This window comes from Terrapene carolina, unplaced genomic scaffold, assembly GCF_002925995.2.
Source record: "Terrapene carolina triunguis isolate 2854851 unplaced genomic scaffold, T_m_triunguis-2.0 Scaffold130, whole genome shotgun sequence".
Lineage (NCBI taxonomy): Eukaryota > Metazoa > Chordata > Testudines > Emydidae > Terrapene > Terrapene triunguis.
Window position 1 is genome coordinate 32,423,528 of NW_020664481.1, and position 12,357 is coordinate 32,435,884.

At 44.0% G+C, this 12,357-nt stretch overlaps 1 protein-coding gene across 3 annotated transcripts in view; it reads right to left on the reverse strand.

The window, feature by feature from the left end:
• The window catches only part of PHKB (phosphorylase kinase regulatory subunit beta), a 199,460-nt gene that overhangs the window by 50,331 nt on the left and 136,772 nt on the right, over window positions 1-12,357 (reverse strand). For all 3 annotated transcript variants that reach the window (XM_026652662.2, XM_026652660.2, XM_026652661.2), the window contains 2 exons: window positions 8,702-8,757; window positions 8,379-8,472 (listed from right to left, as the gene is read on the reverse strand). In XM_026652662.2, coding sequence (XP_026508447.1) covers window positions 8,379-8,472; window positions 8,702-8,757 — 150 coding nt within the window. The remainder of the gene's footprint in view (window positions 1-8,378; window positions 8,473-8,701; window positions 8,758-12,357) is intronic.

Sequence of the window (12,357 nt, forward strand, 5' to 3'; positions counted from 1 at the left end):
CCCCCCCCCCCCCCCCCCGCTAAATTCACCCCTGTTTTGCGACCACTCTGCACCAAGAGCACCTTCCTTCCCTGCCCTAGAGCTGCTGGATGGCTAGAAAGCTGAGCTGGGCGTTTGATTGATCTGGAATATTATCGTGCCCCCCCCAAAAAACCCTTAATGTCCACACAGCTTTGGGGGGGCTATTCCTCCCCCCCAAAGCCAGTCTATTTTATTGTTGCAGGGCAAACGAAGGAGCCAGAGTTTAATGGAAATATTCAGCCCCTACAGTGGTCTTGCAGCAGGGGAAGCAGAGTTGATGGGAAGGGAACTGGTTTGGATAGGAGCCCCCGTCCCCCTCCTTTGCAAAATAATTTGGGGAGGGAAATCAGATCACTCCGTGCCTCAGTTTCCCCTCTCTCGGGGGGGGGAGAGATAAAAGTCTCAGCCTGATGTGTTGCAGACCTTTCGCATTCTCCCCTCTTGATGTTTTGATTTCCTTGTCCAAACCCCCCTCTCTCTCTCACCTGGAATTCACAGCACTAAGTACCGGTTTGGGGCTTTCTTCCTGGGTTTATTGGGTTACATGATCCCGAGTTTAGTTTTGAAACAGACACAGGCAGGCACAAACTCAACCTCAAACAGCAACACCACCGAAACCCACAAAACCAACCCAATATTACAAACCTATGGGGAATCACAGGGTCAAACACTCACCGACCGAAGCCCCAGCAGCTGCTCAGGTGAGTGAGGTCCACACTGCAGAGATTCCTGTCTCCCACTGGACAGGAAGCCCCCTTGGCGGGGGAGGGGAGGGGAAGGCTGCAAAGCACATGTGCCTTCTCCCCCCTCCCGACCTGCAACAGCCAAGGCTGCCTCTGCCTCAGCTCTAGCCCTCTGCCGGCCAGTGCAGCGTCCCTGGCTGCCTAGCAGCAAGAGCTGCTGCTTCCCGGAGAGCCACAGAGTTTTGCTTCCGGCAGGGACACTGCCCGATTGCGTGGGGCCAAGGTGAGTGAGATCCACTGCAGGAAGCCCCCTCAGCGTCTCCTCCAGGCGAGTGCTGGGGGGAGGGGAGGGGAAAGCTGCAAAGCACATGTGCCTTCTCCCTCCCTCCCCCCTCCCGAACTGCAACAGCCGCTGCCTCAGCTCTAGCCCTCTGCCGGCCAGCGTCCCTGGTTGCCTAGCAGCAACAGCTGCTACTTCCGGGAGAGCTTTGCTTCAGGCAGGGACGCTGCCGATCTGCGCGGGGCCCTCTTAGGCGCGGGGCCCAATTAGGGGAAATCGGCCAAATCGGCCTAAAGCCGGCCCTGCTTAAAATGGTGCAGCTGTGCCACTGTAGCGCTTCAGCGAAGATGCTACTAAGCTGACGGGAGAAGTTCTCCCATTGGTGTAGTTAATCCACCTCCATGAGAGACAGTAGCTATGTCAATGAGAGAAGCCCTCCCACTGACATAACGCTATCTATACCAAGGGTTCTCTCTCTTCAATGCTTAGCGTGACAGTTGGCCTTAATGATCGCTCGCCATTTGGTCCGTTTCTGCACAACTGCGAAGACTTGACGGATTGAGAGTCCAACATTGGAACAGACTTGATGAACCCATGTAAAAGAGGTCTGCCTCTGGGCCGCCTCCACTCCTCGGCTGGTGGAATTTTATCCCAGATGTTACAAGCCACCCGGAGAACAGCATTCACTGGAATGTCTTGTGGCATCCTTGCGACATGTCCGAAAAGCGTAAAGAGCCAGCTGTGGACAATGGCCCCAGTAGTCTGTAGACCCGAACGACCATAAACATCTGCATTACAGATGAAGTCATTCTACTTTATGCTAAGTATACGACGTGGACATTTTGTGTGGAAAACCTCCAGATTTGTCCAGTCTGCGCGGCGTAGCGTCCATATTTCGCAGCCGTACAACAGTATGGGAAGGATACAGCTCGAATAAATCCTGAACTTAGTTGTCATACTAAGCTGATGTTGATTCCATATCCGTTGTAAATGGCCCATGGCAGATGCGGCGATGCCGATGGAGAACCTCTGTGTGAGAATTGGAGGAGCTGGTAAGTATAGAACCCAGATAGCAAAAGCTGGAAACTGATTCGACGGTTTCGTTGTTCAAAGAGATTGGAGTCACAGGTGGACCTGGTCCTAAATTTTGCAGTTTTGTCTTTGAACAAACATGAAGACCAATCTTAGCTAACTCCTCCTCATGAAACCTGTCGGGGCTCTGTATTAAAAGAACAACGTCATCAGCATAATCAAGGTCTGTGAGCGAGAGATCACCGATATCAATGCCTATGGACCTGATGGAATGCTGCATTATGAAATCCATTGCCCGACAAAAGAGTGCAGGGGCCAGAATGCAACCCTGCCTAACACCAGATACTGATTTAAATGGTGCTGACATCCAGTTCCCCAGACGAACACAGGCAGTGGTTCCATTATGCAGCTCTCTAATCAAGTCCAGCAGAGTGGTAGGGACACCTACGCCCTTTAAGGCCTTCTATAACGCAACACAGTCTACTGAATCAAATATAGCCTTAAGATCAACATATGCTACATGCAGGGGCTTCCTGAACTCGCGATGTATCTCTGACAACAAGCAAAGGGCCAAAATGGCATCTAATGTGGACCTGTTCCACGTAAAGCCTGACTGTTGGGGACGACGCATTTGATGTAGCAAAGGCTCCAGATGTGCCAGCAAAACATGAGCAAACACCTTCCCAGGAATGGAGAGCAAGGTGATCGGCCTGTAGCTCTTACGTTCACTGCGCGGTCCCTTGGCCTTATAGAGTGAGATCACAATACCGTCCTTTCAGGCAGTTAGCAAGGTTCCAGTTTGCCACACCAGATGAAAGATGGCCAGAAGTGATTCTGCTACAGGATCAATAGCACATTTTAGCAGCTGTGAGGGGATGCCATCAGCACCGGTTGCGCGTCCGTTTTTCAGTGTAGAGATGGCACACTTCACTTCATCCAATGTTGGTGCATCAGTATAAATGTCTGGATCCTGAACCGCAGTGACTGCCAGATCATCCAGCTCTGAACAGTGGAGGATGGTTCAGGACACTGTGATAATGTTCCACCCAGTGTGAGAGAATGGCATCATCCGATTTACATGAATGGCCTTGGCTGTCATTCAGGATGCCGTTCGTAGTGACTACCTCTTGACCGCTGAGGTTGCGAATGGTGCGGAATGCTGGCTTCAAGTCACCCCTGGCTAAGCCAAATTCAACATCATCCACCACTTGATTATAATATGTCTTGCGATCGTGGAGTGCCACGCTTCAATTTTTCGCTTCAACTGATCACGAGTGCGCTTATCACCATGCTGGCAGGCTCCAGCCTTCAATTTAATTATCTGGAAGGCCTCCTCCAATAGCCATGGTCGGCATGCTGGATGCCTATATCCAATTGTCTGCTCAGCAGATGGGTTGAGGGCAGAAGTGAACAGGGACCAGGCAACCTCCACATCATTTGGCAGATTAGCTAGAGCTGAGAATCTGTTGCTGACATCAATACAAAACCTGTTGGCTAAACCTCGCACATGGAGTGCATTGATGTCAAACAACTTCATCATCACAGAAGGCTTACCTGCTCGTTGGAGCATCAACACCATATGGGCGACCACTAGATGATCTGTGTTCGCCGCGCATTCTGCACCACGATATAGTCTACAGAAGGCGAAGAGATGCCTATCACATGTAATTAGGTGGTCCAACTCCTTCTGAGTGACGCCATCATGAGAGATCCATGACATGTGGTGTATGCGTCACCACTTGAACCATAACCCAAGAACAGAAAGATTCTGGGAGGCACAGAGTGTAAGCAAGCAGCGAGAGTTATCACTGGGTGTACCTGAACCATAATGACCAATGATCTGTTCAAACCCAGTTCGCAGGGAGCCAGTAACTGCATTTTGGTCACCCAGGATCATGAGATTATCATGTGGAGGGACTGTGCATACTAGATGTTCCAATTGATCATAGAAATGATCTTTAACTGAGTCGGCAGATTCCTCTATCAGCGCATAGACTACTAGGACAGTGAGGGAACCATGCCGATGTTTAAGACATGCAGTAAGTAAACGAGGAGACACAGGCATCCAGGTTGTCAGGGAGGACTTGGCCTCACCTCGCAGTAGTAGTGCTACCCCATATAGATGGTTGGGGCCACCAGAATACAGAAGTAAATAATCTTCCACCTCGTGATGTCCGTGATCTACCAGCCTTGCTTCTGTTAGTCCTGCAATCCATGTACCAAGACAGTCCATGTACCTCATTGTGGTGGAGGGGGTGTAACATCTGAAGTAGGGGATTGCTAGCTGGAGCTATGCCATCAGTGATGAAGGTTTGTCCGAAATATCACCTTGGGCATTATGCGAGGTGGACAGATCCAGTGTGACCTCTGAAAATGATGGCTAACACAGGCGGCGAAGATGCAGGGCAGAAGCTGCACCTAGCTACCCGAGGTGAAGGAAGTCGCTGAGAAAGACTCAACGTCTCGGGTCGCACAGCGTGAAGCCCATACTGGTAGACCAGGAAAAGGCTCACGTTACTGCGCCTCCGTCTCATCCCCCAGTGGGACGAGGTATTTCCCAGGATAATCGTTCGCTCTTTTTTTTTGATCATGAATAACCTAGTACTCAGCACCAGGGTTAAAGCCCCTGCCTTACTTTCAGCTGTAGATGCCTTGTTGGTGCCGTCTCCCCTCAGTGCAAACATGACAGGTTCGTGCCAAAACCCCCCTGGGAATGTGCGTCCTCTGACGTCGGCAGGCATGTCTGCAGTACATTGTGGCAACGCATCCAATTGTATCTGAGATCTCAGACAGTCCACCAAAATTGCAACCTGGAATATGGCAACTCTTCACAGGCATGGTCATCAGGTCGTTGTCTCACACAAAATGGAATATCAAGGGTTAGGTCAGTGTAACTGTGTTGCTCAGGAGTGTGGATATTTCACACCCCGAGCAATGTAGTTATACAGCTGTAAGTTTATAGTGTAGACTTGCCCCGAGTAAAGTTGAAAGACTGAATCAGTATATCAGAAGGTAAAGAAAGACACTCTGCATCCATTCACTGAGGAGTCATCTTGTCGAGCAGGGGTATCTCATGAAAGTGTGCATCCTTGTTCCTGGGAAGCCAACCAGCTCAGCAACAGACTGTACTTTTGGGTGGGGATGGGGTTAGGGAACCTACTTTAGTAGTTGTTACCTATACAATCTAATAAGTGTATGCCCTAGTTTGTGTTTTATGATTTTGTTTTATATTGTAACCAGGTTCCCTTCACTCTCTCTTGTTTCTAGTGGCATCTCTATTCTTTCTTAAATAAACTTTCTTTTGTTTTATTGCAAGTGCTCACAGGTGCTGTGCGTTATACAGGAGCAGTGATTTAAGGTAAAACTGGTAAACTGGTGTACACTGCTCCTTTGGCAGCAAAGGAACTGGGATTTCTGTAAGTAGCCAGTGTCAAGGGCTGGATATCACAAGGGAACTTGGGATCTGGGGTGCACCTCTTGTTAATCTGCAAGGCAAACACAGGACTAACATAGCCCAGAGGAGAGTCACTGAGCGGCTGAAAGGCTGGTGATGGTAGGGAGCTACCACAAGCAAGACTCCGTCTCACTAGAGTCAGGGAGTAACAAGGTGACTCTCACTCCTGGATACACTGAGAACCATCACAGAGGGTGCAGGATTATTCACCATTTATCGTACCCTCAATTATCAATCGGCAGTCCGCAAAGTTCTCATGGAAAATGAGGCCTTAGAGGACATTTGTTTTGCACTGCCTTTTATTTAACATTCTTATCTGTGCAGTATATGTTCATGACATAGATAAGGGCATTGCTGACATCCTTTCGATTTCAAGAGGACATTTTCCAGGAAATTGCACAATTCACCAGCTGAGGCCCTCAGGTGATGCCTCATCAGTTGTCAAGACATGGCTCCTGACAGCTTTCGAATTGGCAAACAAACTTCATTGCTCCCTCTACCCCTCCACCCCCACCCCTTTGATAGCATTCATGGGTTTACCTGTTGATCGGCATATTCCTTGAGCTCTATTGTGGCCCTCTTTCCTGCCTGATCAGTTTTTGAATACTTCAATTTCAGTGAAATTGCTCCTGCAATTTCCTTGTACACTCTCACCCCCGTCAGAGTGTACAAGGCCAGTTTGGTGGAATCTATATAATTCTGAGTTAGGGAAGGACTCCAGTGTATCTGCTCCATCCCTGAACATCAGGTGGTAAGAAATGTAGAGTCTTTAATGCACCGTGGATTGGCTTCATCCATAATACTGGGTCACCTTGCTGGCCTCAGGTTTTGCTGGAGGCTAGCAGGACTTGCTGACTCAAGTAGGGGATTTTTATTAAGGAAGATTTTGGAAGGATGTTCCAGAGAAGATGGTTGCAGGGAAGAAGACAGGTTCCCCATAACCATACTGATTGGAAGCTTTACCCAGAGTGTGCAGTTGTAGGGTGGAAGCAGTTCTATTGAAAGCAGCATTTGTCATCGTCTTTTTTTGGTGCTTTTACTAAACTAGTGCCACAGACAACAGGCGATAGCTCCAGGTGTGCATTAGAACTACTGGATGTGCAATTTACGCAGGAGCAATTTCACTGAAATTGAAGTATTCAAAAACTGATCAGGCAGGAAAGAGGGCCACAATAGAGCTCAAGGAATATGCCGATCAACAGGTAAACCCATGAATGCCATCAAAGCCTTTTAAAACATACAGGACCAGGAACCAGACACTCTATTCATATCCTGGGATGGCAGCTATCTGAGCAGTTATCAGTTTACTGTGGACACGAAGAAGGCATTAGCCTACTTACATCTCAGTCCTGCAAATTCTGGCATGAGTTCCCTTAGGTTTGGGGCAACAAAAATCAACAGGATCAGATGATTTCAACTTCCAGAAGGTTCAGGCAATCAAGCCCTGGAAATCAGATTGTTACAGGATATATGTTCACCCTACCAATAGGTTGCTGGGGCACATCCCGGGTCTGAACTAACTTTGTTGTCTGTGATTGCAGGAGACACTGGGAGGAGGATTGATGTCTGGAGCTGCAGGCACTCAATTGTGAATGGGGCCCACAAGCAGGCAACGAGGTCAGCAGGTGGATCACAACTGAGCTTCAAGGCTGAAATTGTCTGCCTTGAGTGATATAGCAGAACAGCCATGTTATGGAATCAGCTTATGGCTCTGCTGCACTCACTGATGGCTGAGGTATTCAACTTGGTAAAAATGATCTTGAGGCTTGCACCAGACTAAATTTGAGAATTAGGATTCAGAGGGATGTGGAATTGATTAAGTGGTAATGACCATGCACAAAATAGGTTTGGTCAGAGATGCTCGCTAAGCAAGTTTGGCAGGGAGCTCTCAAGCCAGCCTGTGTTGACAGAGCCCATCAGAATCCAAACCACAAGACTACCAGGATAATTTTGGGGGCAGGGGGCTCAATGATCACACATAGGGACATCCAATACACTGGGCGTAAGCTATAAGGATGATGGACACCATTAGACAGATGCAGGGGCTGGCAATGTCTTCATGACTTTAAGAGCTGGATATGGATGCCAGACAGTGTGGATGGCCATGACCATTCTAATTGCTGGTATCTCCATTAGCCAGTTTCCAGTGCAGATAATGGCTAAAATGGCCAGTTCCCTGAGGTAAATGAGACCCAGGATTTCACTGTTGGACCTTGTGTCTATAGGAGAAGGGGAGACTTTAAGACTTTGCAGACTGAGCTCCCCCCTTAGCACCTTTTACCCTCCCACAAATGTGGAGGGCAAGAGGATTCAGAGGTGAACTGTCCTAAGGCACTGGCCAAGGAGCATCTTCGCTGAGATATTTGTTATATTCTGGGAGCACTCTAACCCCACACTCCACCCAAACAAATGCCTGCTATGTGACAGCATGGGGTGGGAATATAGCACACCTACCCAGTGTTAAATTAATAAAGTTATGGTCTGTTGCTTAAATCCATCTCTGTATCTGTCTCTGATTCACTTTGTGTCAAGAACAACCTTGACTTAAGTCCACTGATTCACTGTATTCTTTTTTTTATTATTATTCTTTGGAAGGTGACTAGATACTACCTAGATCAGATAACAGATCATCACAAATTACATTTTCGGTTATGGTCAAAGATGTACTTAAGTGCAAATATAGAACACAGCCTTCAATTATTTGCTAAATGCTTCAAACAGGCATGCATTATAAACCAATAATGCACACTTTGAAGTATCTTACAGTTTAATTAAAATGAAACAAAAACCTAGATAATTCATTGCAACATAAGTAGGCACGAGTCTGGTTGTCAGCAAATAAGGAATTGCATTTAAAAAAAAAAGAGGAAGAACCGCATAGATAAGTCACTAATGCAAAATCTCTTACTTTGACAAGTTCCTGTTGAGCCCATATCTGAATAGGTTCCACTTGCTGGGGAGTCTGAGTCTGGATTCCATATGTGTTCAGAAAAACTTGTAGGCTATAAAACAAAATAAATGCAGGGATTTAATCACAGCATAACTACAGTCTGATTTTGTAATGGTCTTGGTAGCAATTACTGAAGAAGCAAAAACATGAATATCATGTCAATTTAAATCTGAGTTAATATTCTCACTCATGCTTCTTTGAAAACCTGTGTCAGACTGTAGATCTAGTCACATTCAATTCTTCCTTAAAATAAAAATTCTTAATAAAACTAAATGTCTTACCGTTGACTTTCTGCTATCAGGGCCACATGGACCACCAAATCATTTTCTAGAGGCCCCTAAAATCAATAAGGGCAAACAAATACTTTTATTAACATAGTTAACCAAGAACAGTTTGTTATCTCAACAAGAAACAAGGACAATATTAACAGTATTTAAACAGTTCATAGATATGATCGGCATCAACTCACTGCACTGCTGCTTCTCTCTGCTCTCAACTGCCTGCTAATCAATTTGACTGTGTACACAGGGTAATGGAACACCATAGACCTAAAAGCCATAAATCTCACAACTTAGTGAGCAGCTGCACTGTCAATGGTATTTTGAATGATGCATGTTGGGGAGATAGGAACCAATTCTTCTTTTGTCACCATTTACATTTTTGTAATGGAAAAAATACAAGCATATATGAGATTTATTTAAAAATTGTTACATATGGTAAAAATCCTTCAGTATGTATCCCAGAAAAAATGCAAGGTTATACTATTGATGTTTTTGGTATTTTCCCCTTATACGTACTATATCATAGTATTATTTTGATATACTGCATAGACCTTGTAAAGAATTAATCATACAACCGACTGTATAACTGATAGTCTTCATAAAAAAACAACCAAAAAACCAAAATGCGCGTGCACACACAATCACAATCACACACACACGACATGCATGCTGATAGCTTTAATATATTTTTAATCTAAAGTATTTCTGACTGGACAGTTGCTAACTGTATTGTTGTATGAAAGATATAATGTACATTTCTAAACGGTGACAATATTTCTAATGTTATGATTAATTAGATCGTTAAGAATAAATGACAGTATTTTGGTAAGAGAAAGGACATGCAAATAGTATTGAATTAAACAGTTTGAATAAAATTCTGACCTCACTAAAATCAGTGACTGGGGCCAGGATTTAACTGGCAACATGCTTCACTGGCTAAGATGCAAGATGTCTGCATTACTCTCATTCATTTCCTTGATAGTATTCAATGTACTCTATATACATACCCTCTGTTTTCTGGGGGGAAAGGGAGGAGGAGGAGGGAAGGGGAAGTGCTATGGTGCATCTAACAGAAGCAAATACAGTGTTATTTCCAAGATGGGTCTCTCTAACAGCTCAGTTATAGCTGTAAAAACCCCTCACTTGAAATTTTAAGTTTAACAAAGTAGAGGAAAACTGCAGAATTTGCATAGCAAAAATTAAGTTAAAATTATGTTAACTTTTTAAAAATTCCTACATCTAAAATGTACCATAATTTCTTTCCATTGTAAGTCTTTAAAGTAAAAAGACCAGTTCAGGCATTTATGGCTCCTCCAAACAAGTCATATTTGCTGTAATCACAAAAGCAAATCTTGAGGTATTTGTCCTAAAAAATACACGAATAATTACTTCTACTAAAGGTTGCAGAAGCACTATAGCCTACGGTTTTTAAGCACACAAACCAGTTTCCCCCCCCCCCAATATAAGTGTTACAATATACAATATGAGACCCAGGATGACCTGTTGGAAATTCAAGTGACATAACACTTTGATGACAAAACAGTGTCCTCAACAACAACAGGGAGTTCCTATTGACTAAACACTGTTTGTAAAGGTATTAAAAACAGACAAAATAACTTTGTCAGGATAGTGTAATAGACCACTGTAAACTTTACCTCAGAATTAGAATTAGGAAGTTTCTTTGCTGCTCTATTTCTATGACTATCACGTAAGAGATTGAGGTTGTTTGACTACTGCGATTGAAACTATTTGAAATGAAAGCCTGGAGAAAGATCTCTGGATAAGCGTTCTATGCCAAGTTACTATGTTTAGATTTATACTTAACAGACAGAAGGAAGAAAACAGGTTCTAACTAGAATTCCCTATTTCCAACTGACAGAGTATCTAAGTTGGTTGAGTAATTGGATTCTTGACACTCAAAGAAACAGGTAACAATTTTTAGCTATAAAATTTTAATACAGAACTCTAGAAAATAATGTCTGGGACAAAAAAGGGAGTTTATTAAAAAATAAACTGCAGATCCCTCATTTCTCATGTTAATCTATTTACTGGTATCCAGGATTTCATGGATTACTGCAACTGATGAAGTACTTTATCAAAAGGTAGATGATGCAATCTTTTTCTAAGTGACTTGCTGCTTCAGTCATTTTTATTTTAGAGGACCTGGCTGTGTGAAACTTAAGACTTTCAAAAAATACTGTGAGAAACTCAATATAGTGCATTTAACTAGCATACTGCGATATATTAAGCAGAAAGCAAATGTCTTTGCCTTTCAGTGTGTCAAGGTCTGGAAGACAATATAAAGTTATAGATCTAGAATATGCCACTTCATACTGTAAACACTGTTAGAATATTCAGTTAGAAGATTAATGAAATAAAGCCACTTACCAGTCCCCAAAAATTATAGTGCGCTCTCTCTATATAGCATTAACTATTCATATTCAATCAAAGCCGAATACAGTGGATGTCAGCATGACCCTATATTCATACCCTACAGACCATTGTAACAACCTTTGCACAAAATATATCTTGTAAGGTATCGTTTGAAAACTAATAACTTGCTGGTCAGTAATATCATGGTGAAACATATGTAGCAACTATGTAAAGATATGAACATCAGCTGAAATTAGGTCTGAAATGTGTTTACCAGATCAGTAAACTAGTTTCTCAAAGACAAAGGACAAGCTGACGCCTCTAGTCAGGTGTCATCAAAGTTGATGGACAATCGCCTATCATGAGGCCATTCTTTGGCAAGGAAGGGGGGCAGGAACAAACAAATCTGCATCTTAGCAAACAACAACCTGGAACATCTTTCACCACCGTGCTCTTTGTCTCTGTCCTCACAGCAGGAATGAATTTTATCTAGGGATAACCCTCAGGAAAAGGTGTCATTAGAGGAGGTTTTGGACAAATTGATAAACTAAACAGTAATAAGTCACCAGGACCAGATGGTATTCACCCAAGAGTTCTGAAGGAACAAAAATGTGAAATTGCAGAACTACTAACTGTAGTCTGTAACCTATCATTTAAATCAGCTTCTGTACCAAATGATTGGAGGATAGCTAATGTGACACCAATTTTTAAAAAGGACTCCAGAGGTGATCCCGGCAAGCCTGACTTGAGTACTGGGAAAACTGGTTGAAACTATAGTAAAGAACAAAATTGTCAGACATATAGAGAAACAATTTGTTGGGGAAGAGTCAACATGGTTTTTATAAAGGGAAATCATGCCTCACCAATCTACTAGAATTCCTTGAGGGGGGACAACAAGCATGTGGACAAGGGGGAGCCAGTGGATATAGATTTTCAGAAAGCCTTTGACAGGGTCCATCACCAAAGACTCTTAAGCAAAGTAAGCTGTCATGGGATAAGAGGGAAGGTTCTCTCATGGATTGGTAACTGGTTAAAAGATAGGAAACAAAGGGTTGAAATAAATGGTCAGTTTTCAGAATGGAGAGAGGTAAATAGTGGTGTCCCCCAGGGGTCCTATTCAACATATTGATACAGGATCTGGAAAAAGGGATAACCAGTGAGGTGGCAAAATCTGCAGATAGTTAAGTCCAAGGCAGACTGCAAAGAGCTACAAAAGGATCTCTCCAAACTCAGTGACTGGGCAATAAAATGGGCAGATGAAATTCAATGTTGATAAATGCAAA